This window comes from Lissotriton helveticus, chromosome 6 (genome assembly GCF_964261635.1).
Source record: "Lissotriton helveticus chromosome 6, aLisHel1.1, whole genome shotgun sequence".
Lineage (NCBI taxonomy): Eukaryota > Metazoa > Chordata > Amphibia > Caudata > Salamandridae > Lissotriton > Lissotriton helveticus.
In genome coordinates this window covers 1,933,720,364-1,933,732,828 of record NC_136067.1, presented here as the reverse complement: position 1 = coordinate 1,933,732,828, position 12,465 = coordinate 1,933,720,364, and the positions used below count along the sequence as shown (strand labels likewise).

The 12,465-nt window shown below is 45.5% G+C and overlaps 1 protein-coding gene across 7 annotated transcripts in view; it reads right to left on the bottom strand.

Annotated features, from left to right (window-relative positions):
- The window catches only part of CENPO (centromere protein O), a 138,071-nt gene that overhangs the window by 22,993 nt on the left and 102,613 nt on the right, over positions 1–12,465 (bottom strand). For all 7 annotated transcript variants that reach the window (XM_078649927.1, XM_078649924.1, XM_078649923.1 and 4 more), the window contains one exon: positions 10,967–11,226. In XM_078649927.1, the coding sequence (XP_078506053.1) occupies positions 10,967–11,226 (260 nt within the window). The remainder of the gene's footprint in view (positions 1–10,966; positions 11,227–12,465) is intronic.

Below are 12,465 nucleotides of genomic sequence, written 5' to 3'. Positions count from 1 at the left end.
AGTCTTGCAGTAATAACCGTCTCTTGTGCCAGAGGAGCTGCAAGCTTTGCATGCAGGATATAGGGGTAAGAGTCTTGCAGTAATAACCGTCTCTTGTGCCAGAGGAGGAGCTGCAAGTTGTGCATGCAGGATATAGGGGTAAGAGTCTTGCAATAATAACCGTCTCTTGTGCCAGAGGAGGAGCTGCAAGCTTTGCATGCAGGATATAGGGGTAAGAGTCTTGCAGTAATAACCGTCTCTTGTGCCAGAGGAGGAGCTGCGAGCTGTGCATGCAGGATATAGGGGTAAGAGTCTTGCAGTAATAACCATCTCTTGTGCCAGAGGAGGAGCTGCAAGCTTTGCATGCAGGATATAGGGGTAAGAGTCTTGCAGTAATAACCGTCTCTTGTGCCAGAGGAGGAGCTGCAAGCTTTGCATGCAGGATATAGGGGTAAGAGTCTTGCAGTAATAACCGCCTCTTGTGCCAGAGGAGGAGCTGCGAGCTTTGCATGCAGGATATAGGGGTAAGAGTCTTGCAGTAATAACCGTCTCTTGTGCCAGAGGAGGAGCTGCGAGCTTTGCATGCAGGATATAGGGGTAAGAGTCTTGCAGCAATATCCATCTCTTGTGCCAGAGGAGGAGCTGCAAGCTTTGCATGCAGGATATAAGGGTAAGAGTCTTGCAGCAATATCCATCTCTTGTGCCAGAGGAGGAGCTGCAAGTTGTGCATGCAGGATGTAGGGGTAAAAGTCTTGCAGTAATAACCGTCTCTTGTGCCAGAGGAGGAGCTGCAAGTTGTGCATGCAGGATATAGGGGTAAGAGTCTTGCAGTAATAACCGTCTCTTGTGCCAGAGGAGGAGCTGCGAGCTTTGCATGCAGGATATAGGGGTAAGAGTCTTGCAGTAATAACCGTCTCTTGTGCCAGAGGAGGAGCTGCGAGCTTTGCATGCAGGATATAGGGGTAAGAGTCCTGCAGCAATATCCATCTCTTGTGCCAGAGGAGGAGCTGCAAGCTTTGCATGCAGGATATAGGGGTAAGAGTCTTGCAGTAATAACCGTCTCTTGTGCCAGAGGAGGAGCTGCAAGTTGTGCATGCAGGATATAGGGGTAAGAGTCTTGCAATAATAACCGTGTCTTGTGCCAGAGGAGAAGCTGCAAGCTTTGCATGCAGGATATAGGGGTAAGAGTCTTGCAGTAATAACCGTCTCTTGTGCCAGAGGAAGAGCTGCAAGCTTTGCATGCAGGATATAGGGGTAAGAGTCTTGCAGTAATAACTGTCTCTTGTGCCAGAGGAGGAGCTGCAAGCTTTGCATGCAGGATATAGGGGTAAGAGTCTTGCAGTAATAACCGTCTCTTGAGCCAGAGGAGGAGCTGCAAGCTTTGCATGCAGGATATAGGGGTGAGAGTCTTGCAGCAATATCCATCTCTTGTGCCAGAGGAGGAGCTGCAAGCTTTGCATGCAGGATATAGGGGTGAGAGTCTTGCAGCAATATCCATCTCTTGTGCCAGAGGAGGAGCTGCGAGCTGTGCATGCAGGATATAGGGGTAAGAGTCTTGCAGTAATAACCGTCTCTTGTGCCAGAGGAGGAGCTGCAAGCTTTGCATGCAGGATATAGGGGTAAGACTCTTGTAGTAATAACTGTCTCTTGTGCCAGAGGAGGATCTGCAAGTTGTGCATGCAGGATATAGGGGTAAGAGTCTCGCAGTAATAACCGTCTCTTGTGCCAGAGGAGGAGCTGCAAGCTTTGCATGCATGATATAGGGGTAAGAGTCTTGCAGTAATAACCGTCTCTTGTGCCAGAGGAGGAGCTGCGAGCTTTGCATGCAGGATATAGGGGTAAGAGTCTTGCAGTAATAACCGTCTCTTGTGCCAGAGGAGGAGCTGCGAGCTGTGCATGCAGGATATAGGGGTAAGAGTCTTGCAGCAATATCCATCTCTTGTGCCAGAGGAGGAGCTGCAAGCTTTGCATGCAGGATGTAGGGGTAAGAGTCTTGCAGTAATAACCGTCTCTTGTGCCAGAAGAGGAGCTGCAAGTTGTGTATGGAGGATATAGCGGTAAGAGTCTTGCAGTAATAACCGTCTCTTGTGCCAGAAGAGGAGCTGCAAGTTGTGTATGGAGGATATAGGGGTAAGAGTCTTGCAGTAATAACCGTCTCTTGTGCCAGAGGAGGAGCTGAAAGCTTTGCATGCAAGATATAGGGGTAAGAGTCTTGCAGTAATAACCGTCTCTTGTGCCAGAGGAGGAGCTGCGAGCTGTGCATTCAGGATATAGGGGTAAGAGTCTTGCAGTAATAACCGTCTCTTGTGCCAGAGGAGGAGCTGCAAGCTTTGCATGCAGGATATAGGGATAAGAGTCTTGCAGTAATAACCGTCTCTTGTGCCAGAGGAGGAGCTGCAAGTTGTACATGCAGGATATAGGGGTAAGAGTCTTGCAGTAATAACCGTCTCTTGTGCCAGAGGAGGAGCTGCGCATGCAGGATATAGGGGTAAGAGTCTTGCAGTAATAACCGTCTCTTGTGCCAGAGGAGGAGCTGCAAGCTTTGCATGCAGGATATAGGGGTAAGAGTCTTGCAGCAATATCCATATCTTGTGCCAGAGGAGGCGCTGCGATCTGTGCATGCAGGATATAGGGGTAAGGGTCTTGCAGTAATAACCGTCTCTTGTGCCAGAGGAGGAGCTGCAAGCTTTGCATGCAGGATATAGGGGTAAGAGTCTTGCAGTAATAACCGTCTCTTGTGCCAGAAGAGGAGCTGCAAGTTGTGTATGGAGGATATAGGGGTAAGAGTCTTGCAGTAATAACCGTCTCTTGTGCCAGAGGAGGAGCTGCGAGTTTTGCATGCAGGATATAGGGGTAAGAGTCTTGCAGTAATAACCGTCTCTTGTGCCAGAGGAGGAGCTGCAAGCTGTGCATGCAAGATATAGGGGTAAGAGTCTTGCAGTAATAACCGTCTCTTGTGCCAGAGGAGGAGCTGCGAGCTGTGCATGCAGGATATAGGGGTAAGAGTCTTGCAGTAATAACCGTCTCTTGTGCCAGAGGAGGAGCTGCAAGCTTTGCATGCAGTATATAGGGAAAAGAGTCTTGCAGTAATAACCGTCTCTTGTGCCAGAGAAGGAGCTGCAAGCTTTGCATGCAGGATATAGGGGTAAGAGTCTTGCAGTAAAAACCGTCTCTTGTGCCAGAGGAGGAGCTGCAAGTTGTGCATGCAGGATGTAGGGGTAAAAGTCTTGCAGTAATAACCGTCTCTTGTGCCAGAGGAGAAGCTGCAAGTTGTGCATGCAGGATGTAGGGGTAAAAGTCTTGCAGTAATAACCGTCTCTTGTGCCAGAGGAGGAGCTGCGAGCTGTGCATGCAGGATATAGGGGTAAGAATCTTGCAGTAATAACCGTCTCTTGTGCCAGAGGAGGAGCTGCAAGCTTTGCATGCAGGATATAGGGGTAAGAGTCTTTCAGTAATAACCGTCTCTTGTGCCAGAGGAGGAGCTGCAAGCTTTGCATGCAGGATATAGGGGTAAGAGTCTTGCAGTAATAACCGTCTCTTGTGCCAGAGGAGGAGCTGCGAGCTTTGCATGCAGGATGTAGGGGTAAAAGTCTTGCAGTAATAACTGTCTCTTGTGCCAGAGGAGGAGCTGCAAGTTGTGCATGCAGGATATAGGGGTAAGAGTCTTGCAGTAATAACCGTGTCTTGTGCCAGAGGAGAAGCTGCAAGCTTTGCATGCAGGATATAGGGGTGAGAGTCTTGCAGCAATATCCATCTCTTGTGCCAGAGGAGGAGCTGCGAGCTTTGCATGCAGGATATAGGGGTAAGAGTCTTGCAGTAATAACCGTCTCTTGTGCCAGAGGAGGAGCTGCAAGCTGTGCATGCAAGATATAGGGGTAAGAGTCTTGCAGTAATAACCGTCTCTTGTGCCAGAGGAGGAGCTGCAAGCTTTGCAAGCAGGATATAGGGGTAAGAGTCTTGCAGTAATAACCGTCTCTTGTGCCAGAGGAGGAGCTGCGAGCTGTGCATGCAGGATATAGGGGTAAGAGTCTTGCAGTAATAACCGTCTCTTGTGCCAGAGGAGGAGCTGCAAGCTTTGCATGCAGGATATAGGGAAAAGAGTCTTGCAGTAATAACCGTCTCTTGTGCCAGAGAAGGAGCTGCAAGCTTTGCATGCAGGATATAGGGGTAAGAGTCTTGCAGTAAAAACCGTCTCTTGTGCCAGAGGAGGAGCTGCAAGTTGTGCATGCAGGATGTAGGGGTAAAAGTCTTGCAGTAATAACCGTCTCTTGTGCCAGAGGAGAAGCTGCAAGTTGTGCATGCAGGATGTAGGGGTAAAAGTCTTGCAGTAATAACCGTCTCTTGTGCCAGAGGAGGAGCTGCGAGCTGTGCATGCAGGATATAGGGGTAAGAATCTTGCAGTAATAACCGTCTCTTGTGCCAGAGGAGGAGCTGCAAGCTTTGCATGCAGGATATAGGGGTAAGAGTCTTGCAGTAATAACCGTCTCTTGTGCCAGAGGAGGAGCTGCAAGCTTTGCATGCAGGATATAGGGGTAAGAGTCTTGCAGTAATAACCGTCTCTTGTGCCAGAGGAGGAGCTGCGAGCTTTGCATGCAGGATGTAGGGGTAAAAGTCTTGCAGTAATAACCGTCTCTTGTGCCAGAGGAGGAGCTGCAAGTTGTGCATGCAGGATGTAGGGGTAAAAGTACTGCAACTATGTCTTCCTCCGGAGTCAGTCTTGTACATACTGTGTTATATGGTTTATAGCCAAGGCCCTCCTAACCGTGGCACCTCATGTTCTAGAAGTCCTGTGTGTGTAATAAAGTCCCAGGTGCACTCTCAGCAGATGCCATGCTTCCTTTATAGGATGATAAAATGAGAATCACTGAGCTGTGTAGTGGTATCATTTGTTCTTTATAGTGACTGTAGTCCAGGGTGCAGTATTACTACTTATGGTGGATTTACCTTTTCCTTTACACTTGATTTGGAATAACAGGGTAATGTGATGGGCCTGGCACTTGCACACAAAAAGTAGTCCAGTAATACAGTTTTACAAAAAATCACAAGTGCACTTACAACACAAAAAGTAGTCACTTGTCCAGTTTTACAAAAACATTGATACACATTAGTAAAGCCAAAAGCTGGCAGCCAACTGCAGAGCTAGTGCTTTTGCCAGTGCTTGTTATTAGATGGAAGCCTTAGGTTAATCAAGCCACGAGAATCTTAGGTGCCACCCTACTTAACCTGGTTCATTCATATTAATCAATGGCCTGGTTGCATGTGCTACTGAGTATCCTGAACAGCTCTTGACGCCTCTGCCTGGAATGCTCTTCCCTTCTATTAGCGGGCCACAAAGGATGAAAGATCCTTTAAACGTGGCATTAACACTTGATTGTCCAGTCTGGCTTTTCAATAATCCCTCTTAACTGGTGGTCAAAAAACCTTTAGCTCCGGGACACTCATTTGAGTACCTGTGATCTCTACAAAAAATGTGATTGATTGATTAACCAATTTCTGATGTACAATGTGAAATCAGCCTACCAGCCAAGGAGTTCCCTGACCAAGTCTGCTTTGAACTATCTATCCTACTTCATAAATATGCCAAAGGTCCTATCCGCTAACAAGGTAAAAAATTATTGATAAGCAGGACTCGTATTAAGTAAATATTTCAGGTGAAATGTCGATCAGTGAAAAAGAGCTTGTCCAGCAGTCAGCCAAATGTCTTGACTTTCTCCGACAAAGTCAGGTAGTACAAATAGACAGCACATCAGTGAAGTGGGGCTTCTGTGGTGTTATTTCTGATACTCCCTGAATCCTTTGAGCCATGAAATTGAGCTTAACCTAAAAGGTTGGTTAAAACCGATTACTTTATTAATCGATCTACCTCTGAACCGATTGACCCTGGCCCTATTGACGCGCTCTTTAACACCATGCCTAGTGTATTTTGAGACCCTGAAATAGGAGCAGTTTACAGCTATTGCAGCCTATATAAGGTCTGGTTCTCCCTTCGATCCCATTATACCTAAATTCTAAAACATATTCTAAGTTCGCTCTTACACAGACCCTGCTAGAGGTTTGTAATCACTCCCTAGCTAATGTCTGGTTCGTGATGGAGTGGAAACGACCTTAATCATCCCTTTGCTATTAAAAAAAACAAAAAACTCTTGCGGACCAATCACTGTAACTTTTGGCCCATCTCCCTCCTTCCTTGTGCAGTTGACATGCCTCTACAAAATCTTAACTATCTTTGATCTTCTTGGAAAAAGACTATATTTTTGAGCCTGTGCAATCTGGATTTCAATTGGGGTGCAGTACGGAAACAGCACTCTTGGCAGTTTGAGTCTGTGAGCAGGCAAGGCTGTACCCAGTCATTCTACCAGAGAGGTCTGCTGCTTTTGATAATGTGCCCCATTCCATTCTGTTATCCAGACTTACTGAGGCAGGAATTGGCGGAGCAGCATACCAACAGTGTAAACCATATCTAGAGAACAGATACCAACAGGTCTGTATTCCTCCTTTTAGATCAACTTCTAGGGCTTTGGGTCATAGTGTTCCGCAGGGGTCCGCTCTTAGCCCCAACTCTGTTCAATATTTACATCCATCTGCTAGCTAAGCTAATTTAGTCAGATCCTTTGGTGTCACCTTAACATAAGAAGACAACACCCAACTGATCATTGTTTTAAACAGAACAGGCTTGGCTTCACTTGAAGTTTTCAATCACTGTATGGCCACAATCTCCTCATGGTTGGTACTCAATGCCCTGAAATTTAAATCGGATAAGACAGAGGTTCTCTTTATTTCACAAACAGTGCCAGCAAGACCATTTTCATCAACATTCTGACCCTCGTCTTAGCCTGTTACTCCTAGTCCCGTAACAAATCTGGGCTTTCATCTGGACAAGAACCGGATTCTGAAAAGCCAGGAGGATCATCTGACGTCTTCTTCCTCTCTTTGGCCGCTAAGAAAGATCGTTTCATTTCTTTCATCCTTTACCCACTTAATAGTGATCCAGGTGACCATTCTTAGTCAACTGGACTACTGTAGCTCTCTAATTTTTGGCTCACTGTTCAGCATAGTGAACAAACTTCAGCTTATGCAAAACGCTGCAGCCAAATTAGCCCTTGGCTTGTCCAGGTCGGTCTCTTCGCCCGTTGCCTTCTGTACCTGGTCAAGGGTTAAACAATCCCTAATGATATTTTGTGTCAAGGCCAGTTTCCCTTCTCCACAATCAGTGTCATAATAAAATCGGAGCAAGACAAACTATATCTGATATATAAGGTGCATTTGTCTCTTGGTGCGTATTAAAATTAGAACAGCTACTAGGGAGCATTAAAAGATTTTTGAAGAAGGCCTCTTCTATAGTTTGTAAGGCATTGACGTTTGCCAGTCTACAAACCCTTACCTCATATGTGGCTACAGAAACTGCTTTTTCTGAATAGATCTTTTAAATGGCCTCCAAAGGCTTAGAACCTAATTTTCTCGTAAAATAAAAATGGGAAAAATACTTTTTTCTAGCATAAGACATCTGTTAGCTACCATATTGGTCCATGTGGCCGTACTATTAAATAAAACGCCCAAGTAAGAAAAGGTTTGGGCGATTTCAACTCTTCGGCCTGCGATATGAAAGGATGGTACTTTTTTAGACTGTTCCCCTGTGATCAAAATATAAGTTTTAGATTCATTAACCTGGAGATCTAATGATGCCATAAAGATCTCTATCAGATGCCGGAATACGGCAAACGTTAGACAAACTAGCCCCCATGTGGGAATCGAGGAAAAAAAACAGAACCGAGAAATGGTACACCCCTCACCTCAAGAACCTCAAAAAGGAATGCCAAAAAAATGAACATTTATGGAGACAGACGAAAGATAGTGAAGCAAGATCAAACTATATTGCCAAACGGAAACAATACATCTCGGCCATTAAAGACGCAAAAAAGGCGTATTTTACCCAACGCATCCAGGAGAACAGCAACTCAGCAAAAGAACTGTTCAGAATAGTGAAGGAGCTTAGCAAACCATCCAGCACCTCACAAACCCTCATCCCCTCAACCGAGGCCTGTGAGCGCATCAGCACTTTCTTTTCCGATAAAATCAACAAAATATATTCCACCTTCACTCCCCCAAATACCCCTAGCATGCCGGACAACTCTGGCAAGCATATAATGACATCAGAAAGATGCAATGACCAATCGGACTCAGGCAATGCACCTCGTCTAACTAGTTTTCAACCACTCTCGGAAGAGGAGGTGCTAGCGGTATTGAACACAGTCAAATCCGGATCCCCCTCGGACCCCTGTCCCCACTTCGTGTTCTCCAAAATCGCACCCACGCTCTGCCCCCTTGTCACCCAACTCTTCAATAAATCGCTCACCACCGCTACTTTCCCTGAGGCCTGGAAACACGCCTCCGTGACCCCCTTTTGAAGAAAGCAGGAGCCGACATTTCTAATCCAGAGAACTACAGACCCATCTCCCCTATCTCTCCAAAGCCTTGGAGAAATCGGTCAACATACAACTGACCCGGTATCTGGAAAACAACAATCTCCTGGATCCCTCCCAGACCGCTTTTAGAGCCAACAATAGCACCGAGGCAACGTTGCTGGCAGTGTCGGACAGTATCAGATGCTCCAGAGATCAAGGGGGATCGGTGGCGCTGATACTGCTTGACCTGTCAGCAGCGTTTGACACGGTATCCCACGACTGCATGCTAAACACACTCCTGAGTAAAGGAGTGCAATCAACAGCATTGAACTGGATCCGATCCTTCTTAAGCAATCGTACCCAGGCAGTACATATGGGTCAGTTCCACTCAAAACCCAACACCATCGGCTGTGGGGTCCTCATTGAGCCCCACTCTTTTCAATGTCTATATTTCATCACTGGCTGACATTGGAAGGAAGTGGGGCATTGGCATATGCTCTTATGCTGATGACACACAGCTGATGGTGGCAATGGATGAAGGAACTGAGACAACAAAAAAAAAAAGCTACACGACTGTCTCTCCGAGATGGCCCAATGGATGCACAACCACTGCCTAAAATTAAACGCTGGCAAATGTGAGATTCTCCTGTTCGGGGGAGCCAAACTTATATGGGACGCCACATGGTGGCCACCCTCACTAGGACTGGCCCCCACTCCAAAACAACACGCGAGAAACTTGGGGATCATCATGGACGACGCCCTGTCCATGAAGGACCATGTCCGATCACTCTGGGGCAAGGGTTTTGCCATACTTAAACTTCTCGCAAAGATATTCCCCTGGATACCCCTGGATTGCAGACGCTCAGTCACCCAAGCCCTACTGGTTAGCCGCCTGGACTATGGCAACGCATTATTCGAAGGGATGAACGAACAACTCTTCTCCCGCCTTCAGGTCTTGCAAAATCAGGCGGCCAAACTGGTCTGCAATAAAGGCAAGCGAGACTCGGCATCAGAATGCCTAAAGAAACTTCACTGGCTACCGATGCGCCAGAGAGCTGCCTTTAAACTACTTAGTCATACGCACAGAGCTCTTCACAAAACTGGCCCCACAATTCTCCAAGGGAAGATCGACTTCTACGTTCCCAACAGGAATCTACGATCGAGTCAATCAGCCCTGGCCAAACCTAAGCGTATTTACAAAGTCAGAACAGGTGGCCGCGCCTTTTCCTACCTGGCAGCCAAAAGGTGGAATGACCTACCTTCCGACCTAAGACACATCACAAACTATCTTCAGTTTCGACAAAAACTGAAAACTCACCTTTTCCCTAAAATATAACCCTCCCTAAAACATAACCCCCCAGCAATGCCTTCAGTAGTCTCTCTTGGTTCATAGCGCCGTGATATCCCTTGGGATGAGTGTCGTGCTTTATAAATACCGCAAATAAATAAATAAGTGGACATACTCATCAATATGATTTTGCAATGCCACCCCAGTCCTTGCTATCAGCACTGCGTCATCAGCGTATAGTACTATATGGATACGCATTTTATTTTCCATAGATACATAGAGTTTGCCAGGGCTGGATCAATACCATTCGTATAAATGGAAAACAGAAAAGGAGTCAGACGCAGCCCTGCCTAACTCCTTTGTGAATTGGGAACCATCTTGTACGTTCCCCCTGACTCCCATACCGTACACACGTCGATGTTTTGCAATACAATTGACATATGAAGGATATAAGTATCTCATCTATACCCATCTTTCTCATAATTCCTCAAAGTTTATGATGGGAAACACAGTCAAAAGCTGCTGATAGGTCCATAAATGCCATAAAATGTTTACCTTCTTTAGATAAGGAATACTTAGCTGCGATCAGGTTCAAATGTAAACAATGATCCAAGGTCCCTTTCCCTTTCTTAAAACAGTACTGTAATTAAAATATTTTTTACAGAGGCCCAGTCCTCTAATCTGTTTAATAATAAACTGCCCATCAATTTAACTGTGCCGTCCAAAAGAGAGATGGGTCTGTAGTTTGTAGGCAATGCTTTATCACCTTTTTTTATAAATAGGAAGGATGATCGTCTTTTTCCATGATAAATGAAATCTCTGAATTTAAATCCTGATGCACGAAATATCACTATTTGAAGGCATCACATTTTTTTATCAGGACAGAAAAACTCAAGCTCCCTTCCCTGTCCCCAGTAGCAACCTCACTCAGAGATATGGCCATTCTCATACGGCAGCGTGGACTTTGAAATGGGACACAGCAACCAACGCCCTTCTCAATCTTATAGGCATGCACATACATGCCGCGGATCGCAAAGTGACAGCACTACAGCGCCACACTAATGATAGCTGCTGTTGTACCGATAATAATATCCTGAGTAAATACGAACAATTGTTAGATGAGCACTGCAAAGTGAATAAATTCATGGCACTGATAATTTCAGGAGTGAGGTCTGTAATTAATGAACAACCAACATATGGGTCATAAGCATGTTACTGAGGAATGAAGATCACAGTTTCCTGGTAGGCAATGGAGGCATAGATACATTAAGAGGTTGTGACACCATGACGGGCTTACCTGCAGTTTATCAACCTGGTACTTTCGTCCAGCGTAAGCGTTCAAATGATCGAAGAGAACAGACAGGAACCTCTTTAGATTTTTTGGTAGGTGCTTCTTAGCTATGTCCTGCAGCGGAATAAATATGGGGACTGAATGGTGGTTAATCCGGATGTACGGTCTCAAAGTCAGGTCGACGTAGTATGAGTCTAAGTAAGTACACTCATAGGCAGTGCTGATGCAGATGCAGACACCACGTGCAGTCACTTTTCCACTGATTCCTGTAACACGAAAACAGCATGTAAACAAGGTACATTATTTTAAAGCAGTCAATGCCATGAAGAGAACACACTTAAATGTATTTATTCACTAGCTGTACCCAGCCACGCGTTGCTGTGGCTCAGTCTGTTTAAATGGAGAAGAAAGAAAAGAGTAAGCGCACGTTTCTAATATGTTTAATTTGACAATGCTTGTGGGTATACAATATGTTTTTGTGACTATTGTCTCTATGCATCCCTTGTAGTTGTTGCGCAGCAAGCAAATCGATAAGGTCTGTTCGGCCTTTCGATTAAAAACATGCGCGTATTGGACACGCGCGTATTCGAATCCAACGTTGTGTATATATAAACACGCGCTAATGTTGCAAAGTGAACCAACTCCTCCCCCCTCCCTCCACCCACATCCCGGTCTGCCATCCTGACACCACCTGTCCATCCTAATATATGTAGACTATTGTCTCTATGTGTCCCTTTTTAATGTTGCAAAGTGAACTAACTCCTCCCCCCTCCCTCCACCCACTTACCGCTCTGCAATCCTGACACCAACTGTCCATCCTAATATATGTAGACTATTCTCTCTATACGTCCCTTGTAGTTGTTGCGCAGCAACCAAATCGGTAGGATCTGTTCGGCCTTTCGATTAAAAACACGCGCGTATTGGACACGTGCGTATCCGAATCCAACATTGTGTATATAAAAACACGCGCGTATTCGAATCAAACGTTGTGTTAAAATTTCAAAGCAATCGGAGAAGAACTTTCGGAGATTTACGATTTTGAACAAACGAACATTTACATTTTTATTTATATAGATAACACTGTGATTCTATTCCTGAAGCAATTCCTTTGTGATTGTGGACCAGGTCACATGAAAGTTCAAAGCCGGGTAAATGATGGTGGTGTCAAGACAATCTCAGTCTTTTGCAATTAAAAATTTGTTGAAGTCTAGTACTTGTGAGACACTGATAAAGTTTACTATCCATGACAAGCAATCCTGCTGGGAAAGTGTAGTGGATAATGTATGCCAGGCAAGCTATCTTCAAAACTTGCATCAGTAAAAGACAGTTTAGAGATGTCAAAAATGGATGGGGTAAAATATGAGATGGCATTGGGTGCATTATATGAGGAGAGCAGATACATGGTGCACCTCATAGGGTTTTTGGCAAACCAGTTAATAGAGAATTACCATTGAAAATCTAGGACAGGGGGAGCCGGTTGGTGGCAAGATGGCGGCTGAGTAAGG